The sequence below is a fragment of the Pseudoliparis swirei genome, chromosome 4 (genome assembly GCF_029220125.1).
Source record: "Pseudoliparis swirei isolate HS2019 ecotype Mariana Trench chromosome 4, NWPU_hadal_v1, whole genome shotgun sequence".
NCBI lineage: Eukaryota > Metazoa > Chordata > Actinopteri > Perciformes > Liparidae > Pseudoliparis > Pseudoliparis swirei.
The window spans coordinates 22,167,435-22,190,820 of record NC_079391.1 but is presented as its reverse complement, the minus strand read 5'-3'; the positions used below and the strand labels follow the sequence as shown (position 1 = coordinate 22,190,820).

Genomic DNA, 23,386 nt, shown 5'->3' with positions numbered 1-23,386 from the left:
TAATTCTGCCCAACGTTCCTCTCCTCATCCATTTCCTCTTCTTTTAGTCGCTATAAATACATACATATGTCACTATGAAACTCACTCAGTTTATTGTAGAAGAACTTTTAATTGCCTTGTTGTTGAAATGTGCAACACAAATAAACACGTTTTCTGAAAAGTTATGTTGAAATATGCAGAAGAGACTAAATTTAGGAAGAAATCTCGACTGAAAGACGAGAAAAATCTCAAAACTGTTTTAGTCAGTTAACTGTTTGTGATAAAATATATAATCTGTTGATTCCTGTGGACAAACAGAAGAAAGCAAAGACCACATCTTACACAAACCAGTCCGTTTGAAGAAATAACTGCCACTTCTGGTTGCGCTGAATTTCTCAACAAGTGTGTGGTGAGCAGTGCTCCATATTAGGATGGAAGTTCGTTATATTTCCTCCTATATAAGTGATGAACACCTCTGTTCCCTCAGGCTCGGTCTGCTGCTGTCCAATAACCAGCCATGATCCTCCAGGCGGCTGCACTCTGTGTCCTCTTCTGCTCCGTCCACAGTTTCACCGTTCAGGTAAGCATCAGCACACTAGTTATGTCTCGATTATTAGATGTAAATACATAATATTTATTATCACACAATTTTAAATGAAATGTGGAACATATGTTAGTTTTTTCTTCAGTCATTTACAATGTACAGTGATTTAAATTATTGTTGTTTTTATTGTTAATTGAATCGTTGGGAATTTGGTAAATGGCTAAACGCTAAATGTGATTCTGTGTTTTATTTTATACTTCGTAGTTTGTGGATTGCATTCCAATCTAATGAAATGTAGGAATGCTCAAATGTATATTTTTCTATCTTGAAGATGACATGAATTTAAAATATAGATTAGTTACTACATGCTATTTCTATAGAAGTCCAAACTCTGCTGGAAATGAACTGTATCTGATTTTACATTGAAAAAAAGTTTTACATTTCGTGAGCTACAATTAACCAACTTTGTCTAATCACAGGGTCCTTTAGAAAAAGGGGAGGAGTACTCTGGTAAGATGTAAGACAATTCTGTAAATATTTTTCGGTACATCAAGAACCTCATACACATTGTCTCTCTTCCACAGGCAACACCATTGAGGATGACGAGTTCAGCGTCTCCACGCTGTTAGAGAAGGCCAATATTAATGTTGGTATGTTCATCACAGCAACTTAATTAATTTAAGAAAATGCCCAATAATAATAATCTAACCTCAAAGATAGGACTGAATATTGAAATGACAAAGACATCTTTTAATCATTAGAAACAGAACATAATGCTGGTGTTGCAGACAACACTAAGACCAGATGTGAAATGCAATCTTACAATTTGTGGACATGGACCCTAATTTGTCATTATTTTATGTCAAACACGAAAAAGAGACCAAATATATCCATCGACACCAATCAATAGATGGTGTGTTGGTGGGAGAGGAGTGGTCGTATCCGTCTCAGAACACAGCCCTTTAATCAAGAACATGAAATGCAGCTTCATAAAAAGATGACAACATGTTCTCGATTATGCTCACGTCATTTTTCAGGAAAGAACTTCGATGACCCTCTGGTGATGTTTGGTGACATCGCGGTGCCAACAGGGCTAGAGAACGCCGATCCCTGCACACGACGAGGTTGCTTGTGGCCCAAAGCCAGCGATGGCAACGTCTACGTCCCCTACCGCATCTCCAGAGACTACGGTAGGTACTGAGGGCAGCGCTTGTTTTCCCCAGTTGTTTCACCTGTGTGTGTGTGTGTGTGTGTGTGTGTGTGTGTGTTTTTGTGCGTGCGTGTGAGTCATCATGGCAACATTTGGTCCTAAAGACCTCAGGGACGACCATTGAAATGATTCAAAGTACTTCAGGTTCAGCACTTCAGGACAGTCAGGTGTTTTTACGTCTTCCTGTGGACAGATTCTGTCACCGCGATAAACTGATAATAAATGGTTTTTTTGAGGGGTGTTTTTTTTCCCTGTCAAGACCGAAGACAGAGAAATACCATCATCCAAGGTCTGCGTTCCTTCGCTGATTCCACCTGCATCCGCTTCACCCCCTTAAACAGACAGGCGGACTTTGTGGACATCCAGTCACGCTCCGGGTACGGACCACAACGTACTACCACATATGCATTCATGAATATGATCTCATAGACTCTTATTTACACCCCGGAGAAGCAATGTATTTTATTATCGACGGTGCTGCTTCATCTGTTTCACTGTCTGGAGCTTTGATTTTCTCTCTTTCAGCTGTTTCTCGTTTATCGGGCGTCGGGGTCGAGGCCAGGTTGTGTCTTTGAGTCGCCAAGGTTGTGTTTTCCGGCAAATCATCCAACACGAGCTGCTGCACGCCCTGGGCTTCAACCATGAGCAGACCCGGTCCGACCGGGACCAGCATGTTCGCATCTTGCTGGATAACATTATTCCTGGTGGGTTGTTATTATTATTATGGTGAGCAGGGTCCTCCTACAATCAGAGGATCGGCGCTTCGATCCCGGGCTCCACTATCCCATGTCGATGCGTCCTTGGGCAAGACACTTCACCCCAAATTCCTAATATCCAGGGGGAACCTTAGCCCCTCCCATCAGTGGGTGAATTATGTCATGTATTGTTAAAATGCTTTTCGTGGTCCTAAGACTAGAAAAGTGCTCTGCAAGGACAGGTCCATTATTATTATGACGAATAATAGAACACAACATAGATAGACACAACCTCAATAAGGTCTCCACAAATAACACAACCGACTGTAAGTAATGTTAAGCTCTCAAGTGAAAAAAGGTTCCAGGTCTCATATTGTAGAAAGTTAGATTCCCCTTCGGTTTTGATCATAAACCAGGTCTAGGCCTTATAGATATAGTGAACGTATTCAGAAACGCTGCCTTTAAAAGGAGCCGTCAGCCATAAGGTTGTGATGTCACAAATATACAGCCACCAATAGCAGTACCTTCGACTCTGTGTGACCCACCCAGTGAGTACCCTGTGAAGAAGGTGACAACACAGGTGCAGACGACTGGAAGTGCTGACCAATCATATCAGATCATAATATGACTTTATCATATATCATCGGAGCAGTCGTGTAGTGGAAACACATCTGATTGAGCTGTGTGATCATTTACAGGAATGCAGAGAAACTTCAGGAGGATCCGAACATTGAACCTTGGCACTCCCTACGACTACAACTCTATCATGCACTATGGAAGGTAGCGTCTCATGTATATTAAAACACATTATAATGTTCAGCTGATCTGATTATTTCAGTGATAATATTGTTTTGAGACAGACGTGAAAAAATGTGATCTTGACCTTCAAAAAATTACCACATAAGCCATATTCATCAGGACACAAACGCAACTCCAAATAAATAACGACGTTTCTCTTGTTTGCTAACATGTCAGCCGTAACGACTTCATAAGGAGGTTTTGTGTCAGGCGACATGTTTTCAGCTTTCAGCTTCTTAATACAGGTGAAGCTCGCAGCCTGTCTGTACATCAGCTCTCAGTAAACCCGTCCAGGTGGACACAACCCCTCATCGCCTCTGTGTATATATTGCACCACAGGTTCGCCTTCTCTAGGAACAGGATGCCGACCATCCTTCCCATCCCCGACAGCAATGTCTCCATCGGCAGAGCCACCCGGATGAGTCCCACGGACATCCTTCGGGTGAACCGCCTCTATGGCTGCAGTACGTATCTTTGTACTCAAGCAGCTTACAACCTCCACAACGAAACTTCTGTGTTGCTACCTGGCTCCCACCAGCACTCTCAGCCATAAGTGGGATTGAACCACCGGGGAAGATCAACACCTGTATATGTGTGTATGCTTTGTAGCAGTAGCATGAGGAAACCAAGCAGCTTCTACAGAGTTTACTGTCTCTTTCATGTCAGATTCGACTGCTCCCAGCCCTGACCTGAAACCTGTGCAAAGGAAGCATTTCCTCTAGAGATGGAAGTCTATCGTCAACGCGATGTAACGTAAGTACGATACTCAGATGAGCCTGGCTGTACATATTTACAAAAGGAAGTGTTGCTCTTTTTATTTGTTGTAAAGTCTGCATCTTGCCATTCTAAGATAGTGATTGCACCCCCACCATGTATGTCTGTTTGTGTGCATGTACACACATTCATTAAGAGATTGAACAAATCCCGTTTTTCTTCCAACAGGAAGTCAAGAGGAAATGGGATAAAGTGATGCAACCTCTTTATCTCGGTCATCTAAGGACAACTACAAATAAAGTGTCCATCATCATAAATGTATCCCAACATAACTAAATGCTCATGAGCTTGATATATATATATATATATATATATATATATATATATATTATTAATGAATAATAAAAAAATATTCACATATCTTAACATTAGCCTGTGTGTATTTGTTCCATATTTTAATCTAAATAAGAAACAACTGAAACTCAAGGTTCCTCTAACACAGGGATTAGTACACCAACAATACATGTGAAGGGTTTTCTGGAACTGTTGAGGTGCCTCTCGTTCCTCGACTTCGTTCACAGTCATGGACGGTTATTTATGGTCTTTTTTTCCCCACCCTGCATTCGACGAAGACCCCTCAACTCTGCCTCTGATTGGCCAGTACTCACCTCCTTCTCAGAATTTGTAACGTTTGTTGCTGATGAATAAGATTGTTGCAGGTTCGGTGGGGTAAAAAGTTTCAAGTCAGAATGTGGATGTTTTCATCAGGATGGCAGCCTTCATTTAAAATTGCTCTCATATAAAATTACCGTATCCAGATTCTAAGTTACTATTTATGTTTGCTTATATGGCTTATATCGGTTGGAGATTTAAATGTTGATGTTCTGTCATATTTCAACAGTTAACCTTAACGTTGATACGTTCCCCTGATGCTTACAATAGCAGGTGATCAGCAACGTTCACGTTTTATGTCCTTCTAACGTCGGTGGCCTTCATGAACTGGGCCCGGGGAAGCCCTCTTGATAAACAACGTTCTTTAGGTGATAAGCTGTTCTGGCCTGGTTCCATGTGCAGTATGTTCACTCTCACACCCTCGCCTGTGGAGACAGGTTGCTTATTAACTATGAAAAGATGTAACCATGAGCTGCACGGTGGTGTGTTTGCTGGCGCAGTCGCCTCTCAGAGGGTTAGATTTCAAATTCTTCTGTGTGGAGTTTGCCTGTTCTCTCCGTGTCGGCGTGAGTTCTCTCCGTGTTCTCTGGCTTACTCCCACATGACAAAAACAGCTCAGGTTAATTTATTACCTTAAATTGGCCGTAGGTGTATGTCTGCTTCCATGTGTCAGCCCTGCGATATACAGTACTTGTAACTTGTCCAGGTTGAGGTAGGTAAAGATAATAGATGGATGTAGCGAGGAATAGAATAACTAATATAACCCTCAACAATATGAATAAATGTATATTTTTGTGTATTAGTATTTGTTAAAAGAGGAGTGGATTTTGTAATAGACTGCATGCTGTTATCATTTTGTCCGTATACATATACAGGAGCAGGTGAACATGTGTAATTTGTACACCTCTGCATGTGTGAGTGACCACCTTCACCGTTGTTATCAAACTATATAAATGTCCCTCCATCCATTATCTGTACTTGCTTCTCCCACTTAGGTTGTTTTTTGGGGGGGTGGGGGCCAGGCTATATACAATACAAGGTCCAGGTACTAAGGATGTTGTCTGCTGTATACAGATTGCCCTCTGAGAAATGTTTGTGATCTTGGGCGATACAAATACAATTGATTTGAATTCAATATTTAATGTAACTAAGCACATATTACACTTTTGTATCTACCAAGGTAAACTGAAACAGTACACCTCAATAGAGATGATGACAAGAGCAAATCAAATATTATAGTAACTTTTTTTTCCCATCACATTCAAGTGTTTTTCATAGTAGGCTATGATGATAAACTGAACTGAAATGCAACATGTGTCCTTTTCGCACCCTCAGTGGTATTGAGCAAAACCAGATGTGATAAGCCCGCTAAGATATCCTGACAGGACGCACAGAGGGAAGACGGCCTCCTGGTGCTCTGTGAACAGCAGCAGACCTGAACTTATCACCTCAACAGTCAATATTGCCACAATAAAGACATTTTGACTGAAGCACGGCTCTCTTCTGTTAAAAAGCTAAATACAACAAGACTGTTGAAGCTCCATTATTAAAACTACACTTTCATTGATATTGCAAGAGTGAATTGATAAGTATGACTGCAGCAGGAAGGGAGGACTTCCGGGTTTTCTCCACTACAGTAAACGAGTGAAGCAGCCTTACTAAAGAACCTCTCCATATGTCTATTTGCTATATGCAAACATTATTCTCTCAGGTCTGCTATTGTGTTTTCCCAACTCATCATAAAGTGACCTTCCCATATTTCTTTGGCGCTGTGAAGGTTTTTCCGTAGCCTAGAGGTCAAGGAAAAGTGTGACTGCAGCCACAATGTTCTACCTCATTACTACCCATGCTGCGTTCAGACGAACGCAACGTCAGTGATCTTGTTAACTAACAGGTGTTTGTTCACAGGTGCATTGAGGGTGCAAGTGATTAAAAATGGAGTCTCGTATTTCAATGGCAGTGTTTGGCAAACAACACATACCGGCTTATAGTTTTAAATCATGTTCTTAAGCAAGAAAAGTCATTCTGCGTCCAACTTATTAAAGGTATAACTTATAAAAGGTGCTTCATAAAAATACGGAAGCCAGTGGAGATGAAGAACAGAAGAGGACGCTTTTAATGAACAAGCAGTACATAAAGAGGAACACTAGATGGCGGTACCGTCATAAAAAGGGCTCTACCGACTCCTCTGTCGCAAGACGAAAGAGAAGGACTTCCCCTGTAGCGCGACTGTCTCTGCAAAAATGGCGGACACGTGTGGCCAAATATTGCTGGGATCAGGGCTCACCGTCCTCTCCCACCCTCTGATGTACATTAAAGTCCTGATCCAGGTAAGAGGAGACGGGTTAGTGCCGACGACGGGAAGATGTGACCGCTTAAGCAGCTGCTCGGGGTCTCGGTTAGAGAGCAGATGTAACGTAAATACAGCACGACCCAACTAGCTAGCAGCTTGAAGGAAAACTGATAAAGTCCATTTGGAATGGCATCGATTATCCGTAGTTTATTGCGCATGGCCTAAGCCCTTCTGTTAACTACCATTGTCTCTTTAATTCGACATGGATTTATCATTAAAGCACACCAGCAAACGCAAAGTGACGGCTCCATTATTGGTCCGTCTCGTCCCTATGACCTTCTGTTAACTATTCGGCCGAAGTGAGGTGTGACAGCCAGCTCTTCCAGCCCTTACAGTATGGATACTGCCGATTTATTAATTGTCTGTACATGTCCCGTACCACAACGCTTGTGTTGCATATTCACAGATGCATTAGTGAAGTGTATTTCTTCCAACAAGATAGCGTTGTTGCTAGGTCGCGAGGGATAACAGCTAGCTAGCCATCGTTAGCCGTCAGCCGACCAGCTGCTGTCCGGCGTGACAGCCTCTGTGTTGCTGCATATTACAATGATCTGACAAAGCCACGACTAGTTACACTCCTGGGTGAGTCACACACACGGCCGCCGTGTTGACCTGTGTGAGTGACAGGTCAGAGACATGTTGGTGGTTGTTGTTATGTGTTTGTATAGTTGTGTTTGTGAACTGTGGTCACACAGCGTTGTGTGTCGAGTGACCGGAATGACTCCATGGCGGGTTCAGGGAGCCGGCTCCTCGGTCATTTCCTGACCGGCGTCCTTCGGCCTACTAGAGCAGCTTGTAAACTGATGTTATCTGTTGCTCAGTCACTGTTAATCAGTAAGACAACCTGATGCAACGTGAGCTGTCAACGCAGTTTTAGGAGAGTAGCACACAGACTGCGCGTGTGTCGCTGGAAGACTGCACAACATATTTACAACAACAAAAGTTTACTAAATGTGTCAAAGAAACTAGGAAGTGTGGGAGAGTCCCAGTTTTGTAGCTGTATGAATCTGAGGAACGTGCATACTGTTGTATAGTACTGCGTTTCATTCTTATTGTGTGTGTGTGTGTGTTAGGTAGGGCATGAGCCGCTCCCTCCCTCCCTGGGCAAGAACCTGTTTGGCAGACAAGTCTCCCAGCTGCCCGGACTGTTTGCGTACGGTGAGTCTGCCCTCCACACTCAGCCCTGGTCAGAAATGGAACCTGTGACATGTATGACAGCGGGACGAGATGGGCTCCTAATATGAGTGTCTGTATATCTCTCTCTCTTTTCATATTTGACCACTCTTTAATATCTTAAAGTGTCAAACTCTCACGTTGAGATAATTGGTCACAGTTCTCATGTACAAGTAATATGTTTTTAGATTTTTTTTTTTACGAGCAATCGGTAACAATCTGAGATCTTACTTCTTTTTTTTTAATGACATGATTGGGGTTTCTCCTGTTTTATTTATTGTTTTCGCCTTCTAACTTGTTCTGCCATGTCTTTTCCGACTGTTTCAGCCAAACACATCATCAAGATAGATGGGAAAGCGGGTCTCTTCAATGGGCTTGGTCCGAGGCTCTGCGCCGGCTCCATCGGCACCATTGTGCACAGCAATGTTGTGCAGGTAGGCCTGATCAAGTGACCCATGAAAAGTATGTAATCATGCCCGTGGCTTGTTCGTCAGATTGAAGTATGTAGTGATGTACTTGTATGGCTACGTAGTGCAATAAGTGTCACCCTGAAAGCATTTCCTTAAGCATTAATTGATTTGAATGGAAATGTTACATTTTAAGTGCTGTTTTTAATCATCTCCTATATTATTTCCATAAAGCTATTTTATTGTACTGAGCTTGAGTCTTGCTAAACTACTCCTTGGTTAATTTATTTTAAAATATGGCATTGATTTTTAATTTTTTTTTTAAATTGGGATGGCAGTTTAAATTACCAGAAAATATTCCTCAGAACAAAAGCAGTTCAATTCCTCTGCAATGCAAACATATGTCAGGGTAGACTATCAATGGGGTTGGCTCACGGATATAGTATTGATTTTAATTTGACCACGGTAGGGTAAATGCAACTCGCCATGTCGTTATTCACACGGGCAGTTTTATCATGTTAACCTCTAGTTTCTTCCAGATATGTCAAGAACACTGCACGCCTCAGGTATGTGGGTTTTTCTTCTTTCTGATTCATTGTTTGAACTCCATTCATATTGTTATAAAGAAGGGTGAAGCTGAGGTTTGGTTCTGTTGTCCAGGTACTGGGAGGTCAGCAGAAGGCTGTGGAGGGCTCCCTACAGCACGTTGTTAACGAGGTAACTCAGTTACAATTGCAACAACAACAACAACAACACACCAAACGAGCGCAAGCTCAGGCCACAGAAATGTGGGGAAAGCTATCTCCCTTTTTTTGTTTTTACAAACACCAACTGATTCAATTTTTTATCAGTTTTATTTAATTTCACAAATTACAAATTGTCTGTGCTTTACACATAGACATCCTGCCCCAAAACCTCACATCGGACCAGGAAAACTCCCAAATAACCCTTCAGGGGAAAAAGGAAGAAACCTGCAGGAGAGCAACAGAGGAGGATCCCTCTCCTAGGATGGACAGATGCAATAGATGTAATGTACAGAAGGACAGATTTAGAGTTAAATACATTCAATGAATATGACAGAGTGTATATGAATAGTTCATAGTATATTACTCACGATCCATCAGGCAGATGGAGGGCGAGACTCAACAGGACACCCAGACGATCCATCAGGCAGATAGGATCTATGCCGTCTCATAGGGTCCGAAAGTCAAAAGGACTTCGGGAGAAAGCAGAGTTAAGATTGATTGAGAGATGAAAATTCATCCTTAAGGAGAGAAAAAAGAGGAGATAGGTACTCAGTGCATCCTAAAACTGATCAGCCCTTCAGAATGCAATTCAAAACTTCAAACTCGGTGACATCATTACTTAGCCATGTAATGATTCCCTCTCATCCCACTGATCTCAAAGTTTAGCTGCCACAGTTTCTAAACTGTCAAACGAAGCGCTTCGCAGGAATGAAACAAGCCACTGCTCTTCGGTAGCATCCAATCAATCTATTAATTGTGATTATAAATGTTTTGTGTTGCAGTTACATCAAGACGTATGCACATTTTATCGGTCATCAATGTCTCCTAGTTCCCTCTCTTAAATATCTTTATTTTCCTTTTTTATTTTTAAAAGGGGATGTATAAAACTGTCATTATCAATTTAAATAAATAAATGCACCTCAGTTGCTTGTTTTCTCTTCCACAGACGACCAAAGAGATGATAGCCCGGTCCTGTGCCACCATAGTCACGCATCCCTTCCATGGTACGTCCCGGGTCTTCAGATGGCTTTAACTGGCATGACGACAGTGACCCAGCGGCTGTATTATTCTGAAGTGGTTTCACTTGCATTTAAATGTGTTTGTGAGAGACACTAGTCTGCATGTCAAGTCTGTTTTCCCCTGACTTGTTTTTCAGTGATTACTTTGCGATGTATGGTCCAGTTTATTGGGAGAGAAACAAAATACAGGTAAAGTTTTCATGTTTTAGACACAAACTCAATGAGAAGCGCCATGACGAGTTTAACATTTACAATGTGCAATTCTTCTGTTGCCAGCGGGGTGTTTGACTCCATAGTCACAGTCTACAAAGAAGAAGGCGTACTGGGCTTCTTTGCGTAAGTTTGTCTCCTCTGCGTCTTTCTTTTTGATACGGTTTTGCCTCTATTATATATTTCTATGTGCACAGTCATGCACCGTTGATGACTAGGCTACACACATTGTTGAACCCTTGAGGAAAAAAACAAAAAATGCCAACCATAAATATGTCAAATAAAAACTACTGAACCTATCAGCAATTATTATGAAGGGAACCTATGCTTCACATAACAGTGACCCGCTCTTTCCTGCAACTCGCCTTAAGAAGTAACTCTCACGCTTGGCTGCTTTTTGGACAGTTTAGGCTGTTATGTTTAATTTGTTATCTTGGTAGTTACATTACTAAACTGATCTCTCACTCCGATCCTTAAGTACAAAAAAATTGCCCCTTTCGAATCTACTTCCTAAAACGCTTCACTCGTTTATATCAGGCTTTCAATCTAGAGCAGACATTTTTTTTAAACCATTTTCTTTTGTTTACCCACTGAGGCAAATGCATGCCATGTCCTTGGTTTCCTCTAGGTGCATCGCTGCTAAATTGTGTGTGATGCAATGCTTCAAAAAGCTCGACTGATGTTAATCTATGACATGTCCAAGACTTCAGTATAGAGACGGGTTTAATTCCCCCCTCCATAACATGTAAACTAGCATTTTTAAAGGGTCAATATTTGTAAATATTATCTTTTGAACCAGTAATTTTTGTTCTATGGATATCAGATTGATTAAAAATTGTTCTCGAGGGGTTAAAAAGTGCCATGCCTGGTGAAAATAGTGACTCATCAGCTCAAATGTCCAAACTAAGGGACAAAAAGTACTTTTTAGATGTACTGGATAATATAGTCGGTGTTGTCCTTTTACTTTACAGCTTAGACCTGCACACTTCCTGAAAAGGAAGCGCTTCAGTGTCAAACTGAGTCTTGTTAATTAATTGAGCTTCCATCCAATATGCGATTTTATTCTCCCTCATGCGCTTGTGGTTTAATCAGAAATGTTGGGTTTTCTTCTTCAGTGGTTTGATTCCTCGCCTTCTCGGTGACGTCCTGTCACTGTGGATTTGTAACCTGCTGGCTCACCTCATCAATACATACGCCATCGATGACTCGGTAATCCCTTCTTCTTTCACAATGCTCGTGCTGTTGGTCTGTGTGCTGTGGAGGGGTTCTGTTGAAGGACTCGCTCACCATGAAACACTCCTGTAGTGGAGGGTGAACATGCATTACATCTGTTGGTGCGCTTGAGTCCGGTCTGCAGCTTCTAGGATTCATATATTTTAAACTACTGGCGTGGGGGTATGAGGTATTTGAGCAATAAAAGTAAATGGACTAAGTTTGAATCATGATAACTATTCTACCAATCTTTCTGCTTCTAAAAATATAAATAGTTGCCAAGAAAACAAAGACAAGGTTTCACATATCAGACTTCAATCTTATTGTTTCTATCTTAAGATTAAATCATATTCTCAGAATCAAAATACTCAGAACAACTTGTGTGTGTGGTCCAGGCTCACATCCCGAATTATTGCTATTCTCTGTTCTTTCATCCAGATGAGTCACACAGGAGAAATCAAGAACTGCTCTCAGGCTGTGACGGGGGTAAGTTTAACCAACGTGGCTCGTCTACGTCACCGGATGGCAACAAATTGTGAGCTCATTTTGATCACCACCCCTCCCATCTGCTCACTTCTTCCAGTTCTTCGCCAGTATGCTGACATACCCGTTCGTTTTGGTGTCAAACCTCATGGCTGTCAATAACTGCGGGTGAGTCTGCAGCTTAATTGCCGGCGAGTCCCCGCGCGTGTTGGCTCGGGCAGATTTACAGTTCCTTCTTGTCCTGCAGGCTCGCTGGAGGCCTGCCTCCCTATGCATCGGTATGTCCCACCTGGGTGGACTGCTGGAGGCATCTAAGCAGAGAGGTAAACTCCTGTATTGGCCCTGCCTGTGCCTTGGGCAATTATATTTACTTTTTTAATATTTATGATAGTGCTGAAAATATGGTGTGCCTTTTACTAAAACACGCTTCTCCCCCTTCCAGGGCAACATGAGCAGAGGCAACAGTTTATTTTTCCGGAAACTTCCAGCAGGGAAGATGTACGCCGTAGACCAGAAGAGATTTTTTTAAAGGCCTCGGCCACTGATCTGAACACAGTTGTGAGAATAAAACAAATCAACATTGCCTGATCTGGAGGTCGGACAGTCGGCACCTATTCTTTTTTTGTTCTTTTTTTTTATGAACTTGTTATACTTTTTTTTTTTTTCACCTGCCACCATGTGAGATAAAAACATTCATTTCCAGCAGGTTTTGTTTTATTAACAAATTGAAACTGCAGGGCTGTAAAATAAGATGGAGCACTAATCATTTAAAACCCCACATGCACTAAATCTGATGGGAGGCTGGCTCATGCTGTCAGACCTATATGGAACCATGTGTTAATCATTTTTAATGTATAGAGTATCGACAATGGCTCACCTTCATCCAATGGGGTTTGTTAAAAACAGCCTCTCCATGTGCATGTGTTGTCTAATAATTCACATGTTGGGACCCCTCGCCATGTGCTATTGTCTGTGTTGCGCTAGTGAAAAGGAGGGAAAGGACTCCGATGTGATGGTTGTTCAGGAGCATGTTTGGCTGCTCGGAGGCATGGAGGGTAGCTGGAGCTGGTCGATGTCGCCCGACTCTGAGCACTCGAGTGTTTATCGACTCGTTTATCGACTCGTTTTGACTGACACAAGTAATAAAAAAAATTAAAAAATGCTTCTTTTTTCTGTGTCTTTCTTATCAACGGTGTTTTGGTGGAAGGGAGAAAGTGATCCAGGCTATCTGAATGTTTATCTTGTCGTACAACCCAAGAAAAGACCAACTAATTGTATCTAAAACAAGCATGTGTATCAAAGTCTTCCTATCATCTGGTAGCAACTAGTGACGAGGTCGATAGGTTCAGGTTACTTTATTTGTACCTGTAGGTAGACATGATTGCAGTGGAAAGTGAAGCATTCATCTTGACACAATATTAACATCAACACACAGAGCCACACATCGGTATTCTAATTTGTTCAGCTGAAAGATGGCTGCTGGAACAAAGTGTTTTTTTTAACTGTTCTGTACCGTGGCACTAAATACCCGTTTCGAGGGAAGAAGCTGAAATTCCCCGTGCAAAGGGTGAGAGTCGACCTTCCACTAACCGAATACCTTCATTTTCCAGTGTTCGAAATTCCAGGTTACTTCAATGTAAAGACGTGGAAAGCCTTCAAGCCAAAAGTAATGACATGTATGGTACAATAAATAAATAAATCTGTCCTTCTGTACACACTACATCTATTGCATCTGTCCATCCTGGAGAGGGATCCTCCTCTGTTGCTCTCCTGAAGGTTTCTTCCCTTTTTATCCCCCTGAAGGGTTATTTGGGAGTTTTTCCTGGTCCGTTGTGAGGTTTTGGGGCAGAGATGTCTACAGATTGTAAAGCCCTGAGGCAAATTTATAATTTGTGAAATTGGGCTATACAAATAAACTGAATTGAATAAATAAGTTAACAGTTTGGTGTAATTATATACAGTTATTGCATTGGTTCCCATCTGTCTCAGAAGTGGAGATAATGAATGTCAAACTAAGTGAAATGTGCTTTTTTGCTGGTCAATGACCAAATATTATAGACTGGAGTCTCCACCACTCCCCCTGGGAAGTTATTCAGCTCCAGGTTACCTCCTACAGTAGTAATGAAACGTGCGTGCGTGAGAACCTTCAGTCTGATATTTAATAAAAATTCATTGTACGTGTGGCTGGAAGGAACAGGCAAAATCACTGATTCCAAAAGCACGGAGTCCTTCCAAAAGCACACAGAGGGTACCTCTTCTCACAGGACTGGGCCGGGCAACGGCCAGTCTGCTTTTCTCGTGTGAATATACTGATAACATGCGTGTTGTGGTACCGAACATTCACCACAGACTTTTCCCAGACACAAATTACAGCTGCTACGTTAGTTGTTATTCGGCACTTGAGTAACCTGACAAGAATATAACAAAATACAAGGATTACATGATTGATGCTCAGAATAAAATAGGGATAGAAACTGAGTCCTTGAGGAAGTCGCCGAACGCATCCTCCCGCTCAACGCGTGCTACGAGCTGGCGACCGAGCGCCCGGCGTCGTCCGCCAGCTTGCTGTCGCGGTGCCACGTGCTGATGTGGAGAGTCATTTCCTTGCGGTTGGTTGCCAAGTGGCCACACTGCACGCAGGTGTAGCGCCCTTTGGTGTGCTCCCAGAGGACGCGTCGGCTGCAGGCCCCTGAGGGACGAAAGGACAAATGGATGTCTGCACAGAGGAACTTTAAACGGCTATTTTTTTTAATTTAAATGATCTTGGTGCGCTCGTGACATCAGACGTTTGGACGAGCCTTTAAAAGGATCAACTCTTAACGGAACTTTCAGTGGCGATTCTGAACGAAGACTAAATCACTATTGCTGTCGGACCTGTGGACCAACATCGCTCCGCCACTTAGGAGGCGACAAATAAAAGCTGGACAGTTCAAGGGTGGAATATTTGTAACCTTGTAAATAGCAGTTTGACAAAAATACTCAACTCAAGGTCTTCTTACTCCCTTTTAAATGCATCTCACATAGAGACTCACAGATTGTAGGACCGATAACGGTAACCGACACGTATTTGTTTGCTGCCAATATAATAACTGGAATAAACATGAAGCCACATCTGGGAGGACGAGAGGCTCACCTTGACCCTTCTTCCAGACAGTGGCGGACACGGGAGGAAAGTGTGGCGCTGGTCCAGCAGCAGGGTAGATGGGCTCACGAGTCCTGGCCCCATTCAGGTGCTGGCCCTGGTTATCGGGGGCGTCCGGAGCTGCCGTCGGGCCATCCCGGTTTAGAGATAGAGGCAGATCGGAGGGTTCGCTCTTGACCCAAGGCTGCGACGCGGCCTCTGTGAGGTGTGGCGGAGCAAGGTTGGGAGGGGAGGTCTCCAGGTTGGACAAGAAGGGGGGCCTGAGGAGAGGGAGGGCAGGGTCTGTGTCCATGACCGCTGCGAGAAAGGAACTTTCTGTTTTGGGGATGATTTCAGCGGGAAGCGGCTGGGGGGTGGACACCGGGTCCATTAGCGGAGGCTTCTGGTCCAGGTCAGTCAGTGCAGCCGCCGGTTCCAACAGCTTTGGTCTGCCCCGCGACACTTTGGAACAGGTGTGCAGGTGAGTCAGGAGGCCACGGTAGGATCGCAACTTTGTGCGGCAGCTCTCGCATCTTTTCGGGGTGGGGGAGAAGATGGAAACGTGAAACGATTTAAAACATTTTGACCACTGGAAACGCAGCTGGGAGAGTAAAAAAACTAAAAACAAAGATCAAACTCACAGGAAGAATATGTTGGGTTTGTGATGGTGCCTCATGTGTTCCATCAGTTTCTGCATGTCGGGGAAGGAGCCGCTGCATCCGACGGTGGAGCACAGCAGGACCTTTCCTGAAGGGGGAGGAAGGACCGCGTTCACAACAAACCACACAGAACATCTACAGTGTGTATGTGTGTGCGCGTGCCCGCGTCCGTGTATGCGCTAACAGTGGGAACAAGTTGAGGTGACTTATTCTGCCAGGTGGGGAACAAAGTGTATTCTTCAACATGGACTTAGCGAATGGTCATTATTTCAGAGGAAAAAATAACAGTGACAATGTTCACCTGCATGTTGAGTTTTAGGGGCTCACCTGCAAGGGACTGAGCGGAGATCTCGTGGTCCTTGACGTGGCTCTCCAGAGCGGCCGTGTCCGAGTACATCCGCTTGCAGCCGTGGAACGGACACGACGTCCTCTCCTCCCCTGAGGTGGACAGACGAGACTGAATACAATGACGTGAAATGCATCGTCCGCGTGACCGTGAGGACAGCGCGTGTAGCGCGCCGGGGGACGAGCATGCTAGCTCGCGGAGGCTAGCGTGGTCAAATCGACGTCGGGCGGCTCGTGCCGACGCGCGCAGCGGGACAGGCGAGCTCCGCGCCTGTCGGCGAAGTTTGAGTCAAAGTACCAACCTGCGCTCTCAGTGTCGGGGGCCTGCTGCATGCTGGTGGCGCCGGAAGACATCGTTCAGAACGGAGCAGCTGATCTCCGCAGCGACCACAATAGAAGAAGAACAGAAAAAATCGACTACAAGAGCCAGAATGCAATGCGACCAGAACTGCACGTACACAAGTGTATTTCCGTTCATTCAATTGACGTTTGAAACCTAATGTTGTTTTAGTATTTTGTTTATTTGCACAAACAGTTTGATTTTGATTCAGATTAATACATTTGACCTTTTAATTTCTGTTCTGAAAAATGTCAATATTTTTCAGTAAAGATCTGCAAGCCCTGCCTTATTGAAATATTGAGTGAGACAATACAAACACATATTTAAAATAACACAGAATGATGGTTATGTATATATTATCAGCTGTTTTATTATTATTATTTTTATTATCATTATTATTCTTTCAGACTATTTATGTTTGTTGTTAGTGAATGATCGTTCATATTTGTAGGTAAACAGTTCAATATGGAAATGTGTTAACAGTTTTTTTATTGACCTTATGAACACGTCATGTAAATAGTTGCATTGGAAGTTGATACGTACATTAATATACAAAAATATGCATTGGTGCAGAAGTGTCTAATTAATGCATTGAATACATTATTTACAATAATCATTCATCTCATGGTGGGTTTGAGGACCAGTCGGGCATGAAAATGTCAAACTTGTGTGTATACCTCGCCGACATTATTTAGAAATGCTCCTCCTGTTCTTTATTAAACGAGTAGTGCTTATTCAAAATGGTGCTTTAATGTGCAAATCCAGCACAACACAGCACTAAAAAAACATCAGATTTATCATACAAATCATTACAAAAACGAACGTTTACTCTGAAAATACTTTGGAAGACAAATGTATTAATGTAAAAATAGGCAAACAATTTACATTAACCTTGTTCACATAGTGCATACATTTTATTTTTTGAGGTTCCCAAAAAAGATTGATGAACATGAACGAAGCAGAAACAAAATAACCCTTTAAATGTACGGACACAGACTCGCATTTATTTTCTCAAGTTTTGTTTAAAAAATATTGTCATGGTTTTGTTTGTCATTCCCATTTCTTGCAGTTTACACAGCAGTGATCGGATGTCCAGTTCAACCCATTTATCTAGAAGGGTACTTTCCAACCTTTTGGTGGTGACCCCCTCAAAATAGAACATGTGTATATGTGTGACCCCTCACAAGTCGTTGCAAATGTTTATGAGGTATGACCAGATCAACAGAGAGCTTTTTGCCCACTTTTTTAGTAAAATCATTTTAGAGGCCAGAATATTCAATTCAATTCAGTTCATTTGTATAGCCCAATTTCACAAATTACAAATTAGTAGTGTGCTTTACAATCTGTACACATAGACATCCCTGTCCCAAAACCTCACATCGGATCAGGAAAAACTCCCAAATAACCCCTCTAGGGGGAAAAAATGGAAGAAACCTTCAGGAGAGCAACAGAGGAGGATCCCTCTCCAGGATGGACAGGTGTAATGTGTACAGAAGGACAGATTTAGAGTTAAAATACATTCAATGAATATGACAGAGTGTGTGAATAGTTCATTGTAGGCGTATTCCACGATTGAGACCTCCACGATCCATCAGGCAGATGGAGGTCGAGAGGAGGAGTGGGCGGAGTCTCAACAGGCCAGTAGCAGGAATTCCACGACCCAGACCTCGATGATCCATCAGGCAGATAGGATACAATGATTCAGTTATTCACAAGTAAATAAAGAAACATGCGATGAACATTCAATATATCATTGTGTGTGGGATAGAAGTATTTATTTTATTTTGCCGTCCTTTTAATCTTCTTGCAAAATCTCAAATATATCTTGTGATCCTTCAGTGGAAGGAAATTAAAACCAAAAATGAAAATGTCTATATTAATTATGTATAATTGATTTGCCCAACTAAACTCCCTATTTTATATACCCACCCACCAGTGATTCTCAACTGGTGGGTGGGAATTTAGTGGGTCGGAGGCCTTTGCTAGTTACCTCTAATGTCTAGAATTCAGCTTGGGCAGATCAAAATGTGGAATGCTTCAGGAATTTGCATGTCATCCTTTCTAAGGGGCCATACTAATCTCTCTGTATCGTTTACAATTTATTATATGCGCTGCCCAGAACAACTGTGAGCCCGTCTGGCAATTTATTATTTATTATATGCGCTGCCTTAGCACGACACCTTCATCGTCTCAATGGTTGAGGTCAGTCCCTTGAAGATTTTAATTCTGTCTGCCACTTTATTTCACAAAAAGCTTGAGATTAAAACACGGTGCCCTTCTGGCCGGTGGATGGACTCGGGCTTTCAGCAGTGCCCTCCTAAGACACGCCCCCAGAACAACTGCGAGCCCGTCTGGCAAACTCTGAGTTTCCCTCTGGGGGATCTGCGACACTGTGTAAAGTCTTTTATCATACCAGGGAATCTTAGGTGCAGAGTGTTACTTCCTTGACCCTGACAATAATCCTAAAACACACCCCTCACAGTAGTTCTGTGGCATATGTGTGTAAAGTCTGTTATCATGCAAGGCTATCCGTTGAGTGGTGGCTGTCGCTCATGAGCAGTGTGTTTCTTCTGTAACCACAAGGTTACCGGTTCGATCCCCGCTCTGCCCGTAGTTGCTTATACGTTTAGTTATTATGCCAGGGGATCTTATTCGCAGACTTACCTCCAACGTCTAGAATTCAGTTTAGGCTTATCAAAATATGGAACGCTTCACGAATTTGCGTGTCATCCTTTCGCAGGGGCCATGCTAATCTTCTCTGTATCGTTTCCAATTTATTATATGCGCTGCCTTAGCAAGCACAATGATCCAAGGGTGCTGCTGAGTATATAACCCCCATGCTGCCGGAACGACACCTTCATCATGGTGCAGGCCCGAGCGACGCAATCCCTACGAACCGTCTCAATGGTTGAGGTCAGTCCCTTGAAGATTTCAATGTATTTGCAATGGATTTAGAGCACCCATCTAATTCTGTCTGCCACTTTATTTCACAAAAGGCTTGAGATTAAAACACGGTGTCCTTCTGGCCGGTGGATGGATTCGGCTTTGAGCAGTGCCCTCCTAAGACACGCCCCAGAACAACTGCGAACCCGTCTGGCAAACTCTGAGTTTCCTCTGGGGATCTATGACACTGTGTAAAGTCTTTTATCATACCAGGGAATCTTAGGTGCAGAGTGTTACTTCCTTGACCCTGACAATAATCCTAAAACACACCCCTCACAGTAGTTCTGTGGCATATGTGTGTAAAGTCTGTTATCATGCAAGGCTATCCGTTGTGTGGTGGCTGTCGCTCATGAACAGTGTGTTTCTTCTGTAACCACAAGGTTACCGGTTCGATCCCCGCTCTGCCCGTAGTTGCTTATAGGTTTAGTTATTATGCCAGGGGATCTTATTCGCAGACTTACCTCCAACGTCTAGAATTCAGTTTAGGCTTATCAAAATATGGAACGCTTCACGAATTTGCGTGTCATCCTTTCGCAGGGGCCATGCTAATCTTCTCTGTATCGTTTCCAATTTATTATATGCGCTGCCTTAGCAAGCACAATGATCCAAGGGTGCTGCTGAGTATATAACCCCATGCTGCCGGAAGGACACCTTCATCATGGTGCAGGCCCGAGCGACAATCCCACGAACCGTCTCAATGGTTGAGGTCAGTCCCTTGAAGATTTCAATGTATTTGCAATGGATTTAGAGCACCCTCTAATTCTGTCTGCCACTTTATTTCACAAAAAGCTTGAGATTAAAACACGGTGCCCTTCTGGCCGGTGGATGGATTCGGGCTTTGAGCAGTGCCCTCCTAAGACACGCCCCCAGAACAACTGCGAACCCGTCTGGCAAACTCTGAGTTTCCCTCTGGGGGATCTGCGACACTGTGTAAAGTCTTTTATCATACCAGGGAATCTTAGGTGCAGAGTGTTACTTCCTTGACCCTGACAATAATCCTAAAACACACCCCTCACAGTAGTTCTGTGGCATATGTGTAAAGTCTGTTATCATGCAAGGCTATCCGTTGTGTGGTGGCTGTCGCTCATGAACAGTGTGTTTCTTCTGTAACCACAAGGTTACCGGTTCGATCCCCGCTCTGCCCGTAGTTGCTTATAGGTTTAGTTATTATGCCAGGGATCTTATTCGCAGACTTACCTCCAACGTCTAGAATTCAGTTTAGGCTTATCAAAATATGGAACGCTTCACGAATTTGCGTGTCATCCTTTCGCAGGGGCCATGCTAATCTTCTCTGTATCGTTTCCAATTTATTATATGCGCTGCCTTAGCAAGCACAATGATCCAAGGGTGCTGCTGAGTATATAACCCCCATGCTGCCGGAAGGACACCTTCATCATGGTGCAGGCCCGAGCGACGCAATCCTCACGAACCGTCTCAATGGTTGAGGTCAGTCCTTGAAGATTTCAATGTATTTGCAATGGATTTAGAGCACCCATCTAATTCTGTCTGCCACTTTATTTCACAAAAAGCTTGAGATTAAAACACGGTGCCCTTCTGGCCGGTGGATGGATTCGGGCTTTGAGCAGTGCCCTCCTAAGACACGCCCCCAGAACAACTGCGAACCCGTCTGGCAAACTCTGAGTTTCCCTCTGGGGGATCTGCGACACTGTGTAAAGTCTTTTATCATACCAGGGAATCTTAGGTGCAGAGTGTTACTTCCTTGACCCTGACAATAATCCTAAAACACACCCCTCACAGTAGTTCTGTGGCATATGTGTGTAAAGTCTGTTATCATGCAAGGCTATCCGTTGGTGGTGGCTGTCGCTCATGAACAGTGTGTTTCTTCTGTAACCACAAGGTTACCGGTTCGATCCCCGCTCTGCCCGTAGTTGCTTATAGGTTTAGTTATTATGCCAGGGGATCTTATTCGCAGACTTACCTCCAACGTCTAGAATTCAGTTTAGGCTTATCAAAATATGGAACGCTTCACGAATTTGCGTGTCATCCTTTCGCAGGGGCCATGCTAATCTTCTCTGTATCGTTTCCAATTTATTATATGCGCTGCCTTAGCAAGCACAATGATCCAAGGGTGCTGCTGAGTATATAACCCCATGCTGCCGGAAGGACACCTTCATCATGGTGCAGGCCCGAGCGACGCAATCCCTACGAACCGTCTCAATGGTTGAGGTCAGTCCCTTGAAGATTTCAATGTATTTGCAATGGATTTAGAGCACCCATCTAATTCTGTCTGCCACTTTATTTCACAAAAAGCTTGAGATTAAAACACGGTGTCCTTCTGGCCGGTGGATGGACTCGGGCTTTGAGCAGTGCCCTCCTAAGACACGCCCCCAGAACAACTGCGAACCCGTCTGGCAAACTCTGAGTTTCCCTCTGGGGGATCTGCGACACTGTGTAAAGTCTTTTATCATACCAGGGAATCTTAGGTGCAGAGTGTTACTTCCTTGACCCTGACAATAATCCTAAAACACACCCCTCACAGTAGTTCTGTGGCATATGTGTGTAAAGTCTGTTATCATGCAAGGCTATCCGTTGTGTGGTGGCTGTCGCTCATGAACAGTGTGTTTCTTCTGTAACCACAAGGTTACCGGTTCGATCCCCGCTCTGCCCGTAGTTGCTTATAGGTTTAGTTATTATGCCAGGGGATCTTATTCGCAGACTTACCTCCAACGTCTAGAATTCAGTTTAGGCTTATCAAAATATGGAACGCTTCACGAATTTGCGTGTCATCCTTTCGCAGGGGCCATGCTAATCTTCTCTGTATCGTTTCCAATTTATTATATGCGCTGCCTTAGCAAGCACAATGATCCAAGGGTGCTGCTGAGTATATAACCCCCATGCTGCCGGAAGGACACCTTCATCATGGTGCAGGCCCGAGCGACGCAATCCCTACGAACCGTCTCAATGGTTGAGGTCAGTCCCTTGAAGATTTCAATGTATTTGCAATGGATTTAGAGCACCCTCTAATTCTGTCTGCCACTTTATTTCACAAAAAGCTTGAGATTAAAACACGGTGTCCTTCTGGCCGGTGGATGGATTCGGGCTTTGAGCAGTGCCCTCCTAAGACACGCCCCCAGAACAACTGCGAACCCGTCTGGCAAACTCTGAGTTTCCCTCTGGGGGATCTGCGACACTGTGTAAAGTCTTTTATCATACCAGGGAATCTTAGGTGCAGAGTGTTACTTCCTTGACCCTGACAATAATCCTAAAACACACCCCTCACAGTAGTTCTGTGGCATATGTGTGTAAAGTCTGTTATCATGCAAGGCTATCCGTTGAGTGGTGGCTGTCGCTCATGAACAGTGTGTTTCTTCTGTAACCACAAGGTTACCGGTTCGATCCCCGCTCTGCCCGTAGTTGCTTATAGGTTTAGTTATTATGCCAGGGGATCTTATTCGCAGACTTACCTCCAACGTCTAGAATTCAGTTTAGGCTTATCAAAATATGGAACGCTTCACGAATTTGCGTGTCATCCTTTCGCAGGGGCCATGCTAATCTTCTCTGTATCGTTTCCAATTTATTATATGCGCTGCCTTAGCAAGCACAATGATCAAGGGTGCTGCTGAGTATATAACCCCCATGCTGCCGGAAGGACACCTTCATCATGGTGCAGGCCCGAGCGACGCAATCCCTACGAACCGTCTCAATGGTTGAGGTCAGTCCCTTGAAGATTTCAATGTATTTGCAATGGATTTAGAGCACCCATCTAATTCTGTCTGCCACTTTATTTCACAAAAAGCTTGAG

At 43.4% G+C, this 23,386-nt stretch overlaps 3 protein-coding genes and 7 non-coding genes across 10 annotated transcripts; 2 read left to right on the top strand and 8 right to left on the bottom strand.

Moving 5' to 3' along the window:
* Positions 1-473: 473 nt before the first annotated feature.
* LOC130192734 (hatching enzyme 1.2-like) lies at positions 474-4,366 on the top strand. The gene is made up of 10 exons (XM_056412869.1): positions 474-559; positions 1,003-1,033; positions 1,108-1,173; positions 1,561-1,713; positions 1,993-2,110; positions 2,259-2,437; positions 3,127-3,208; positions 3,566-3,690; positions 3,893-3,979; positions 4,169-4,366. The coding sequence occupies exons 1-9, from the start codon at positions 497-499 to the stop codon at positions 3,946-3,948; spliced, it is 873 nt and encodes a 290-aa protein (XP_056268844.1). The 5' UTR covers positions 474-496; the 3' UTR covers positions 3,949-3,979; positions 4,169-4,366.
* Positions 4,367-6,834: 2,468 nt separating this feature from the next.
* Positions 6,835-13,377, top strand: mtch2 (mitochondrial carrier homolog 2). The gene is made up of 13 exons (XM_056413105.1): positions 6,835-6,942; positions 8,039-8,123; positions 8,466-8,572; positions 9,085-9,111; positions 9,206-9,262; positions 10,238-10,295; positions 10,448-10,499; positions 10,587-10,646; positions 11,636-11,729; positions 12,171-12,218; positions 12,316-12,383; positions 12,463-12,538; positions 12,658-13,377. Exons 1-13 carry the CDS (start codon positions 6,856-6,858, stop codon positions 12,742-12,744), a joined length of 906 nt encoding a protein of 301 aa, XP_056269080.1. The 5' UTR covers positions 6,835-6,855; the 3' UTR covers positions 12,745-13,377.
* A 177-nt stretch (positions 13,378-13,554) lies between these two features.
* Positions 13,555-17,002, bottom strand: znf414 (zinc finger protein 414). Its single transcript, XM_056413104.1, has 5 exons — positions 16,643-17,002; positions 16,323-16,433; positions 15,978-16,083; positions 15,349-15,869; positions 13,555-14,904 (listed from the first exon to the last, which is right to left on the bottom strand). Exons 1-5 carry the CDS (start codon positions 16,692-16,694, stop codon positions 14,738-14,740), a joined length of 957 nt encoding a protein of 318 aa, XP_056269079.1. The 5' UTR covers positions 16,695-17,002; the 3' UTR covers positions 13,555-14,737.
* Positions 17,003-18,701: 1,699 nt separating this feature from the next.
* On the bottom strand, positions 18,702-18,804 carry LOC130193343 (U6 spliceosomal RNA). The gene has a single exon (XR_008831574.1). It is a non-coding gene; the product is annotated as a U6 spliceosomal RNA (small nuclear RNA).
* A 571-nt stretch (positions 18,805-19,375) lies between these two features.
* On the bottom strand, positions 19,376-19,482 carry LOC130193330 (U6 spliceosomal RNA). Its single transcript, XR_008831562.1, has one exon. It is a non-coding gene; the product is annotated as a U6 spliceosomal RNA (small nuclear RNA).
* A 633-nt stretch (positions 19,483-20,115) lies between these two features.
* Positions 20,116-20,222, bottom strand: LOC130193329 (U6 spliceosomal RNA). The gene has a single exon (XR_008831561.1). It is a non-coding gene; the product is annotated as a U6 spliceosomal RNA (small nuclear RNA).
* A 629-nt stretch (positions 20,223-20,851) lies between these two features.
* On the bottom strand, positions 20,852-20,958 carry LOC130193328 (U6 spliceosomal RNA). The gene has a single exon (XR_008831560.1). It is a non-coding gene; the product is annotated as a U6 spliceosomal RNA (small nuclear RNA).
* A 635-nt stretch (positions 20,959-21,593) lies between these two features.
* LOC130193326 (U6 spliceosomal RNA) lies at positions 21,594-21,700 on the bottom strand. Its single transcript, XR_008831558.1, has one exon. It is a non-coding gene; the product is annotated as a U6 spliceosomal RNA (small nuclear RNA).
* A 636-nt stretch (positions 21,701-22,336) lies between these two features.
* On the bottom strand, positions 22,337-22,443 carry LOC130193325 (U6 spliceosomal RNA). The gene has a single exon (XR_008831557.1). It is a non-coding gene; the product is annotated as a U6 spliceosomal RNA (small nuclear RNA).
* A 636-nt stretch (positions 22,444-23,079) lies between these two features.
* On the bottom strand, positions 23,080-23,186 carry LOC130193324 (U6 spliceosomal RNA). The gene has a single exon (XR_008831556.1). It is a non-coding gene; the product is annotated as a U6 spliceosomal RNA (small nuclear RNA).
* Positions 23,187-23,386: the final 200 nt, after the last annotated feature.

Excerpts from the sequence above, each read along its gene's own strand:
- LOC130192734 (XM_056412869.1), top strand. The coding sequence starts at position 497 with ATGATCCTCCAGGCGGCTGCACTCTGTGTCCTCTTCTGCTCCGTCCAC. Across the intron at positions 2,438-3,126 it reads GCTGGATAACATTATTCCTG|GAATGCAGAGAAACTTCAGG; the intron begins GTGGGTTGTTAT and ends GATCATTTACAG. Across the intron at positions 3,209-3,565 it reads TCTATCATGCACTATGGAAG|GTTCGCCTTCTCTAGGAACA; the intron begins GTAGCGTCTCAT and ends ATTGCACCACAG.
- znf414 (XM_056413104.1), bottom strand. The coding sequence starts at position 16,694 with ATGTCTTCCGGCGCCACCAGCATGCAGCAGGCCCCCGACACTGAGAGC. Across the intron at positions 16,434-16,642 it reads CCCCGACACTGAGAGCGCAG|GGGAGGAGAGGACGTCGTGT; the intron begins GTTGGTACTTTG and ends TGTCCACCTCAG. Across the intron at positions 16,084-16,322 it reads CTCCGCTCAGTCCCTTGCAG|GAAAGGTCCTGCTGTGCTCC; the intron begins GTGAGCCCCTAA and ends CTCCCCCTTCAG.
- mtch2 (XM_056413105.1), top strand. The coding sequence starts at position 6,856 with ATGGCGGACACGTGTGGCCAAATATTGCTGGGATCAGGGCTCACCGTC. Across the intron at positions 10,647-11,635 it reads GGCGTACTGGGCTTCTTTGC|TGGTTTGATTCCTCGCCTTC; the intron begins GTAAGTTTGTCT and ends TTTCTTCTTCAG. Across the intron at positions 12,539-12,657 it reads GGAGGCATCTAAGCAGAGAG|GGCAACATGAGCAGAGGCAA; the intron begins GTAAACTCCTGT and ends TCCCCCTTCCAG.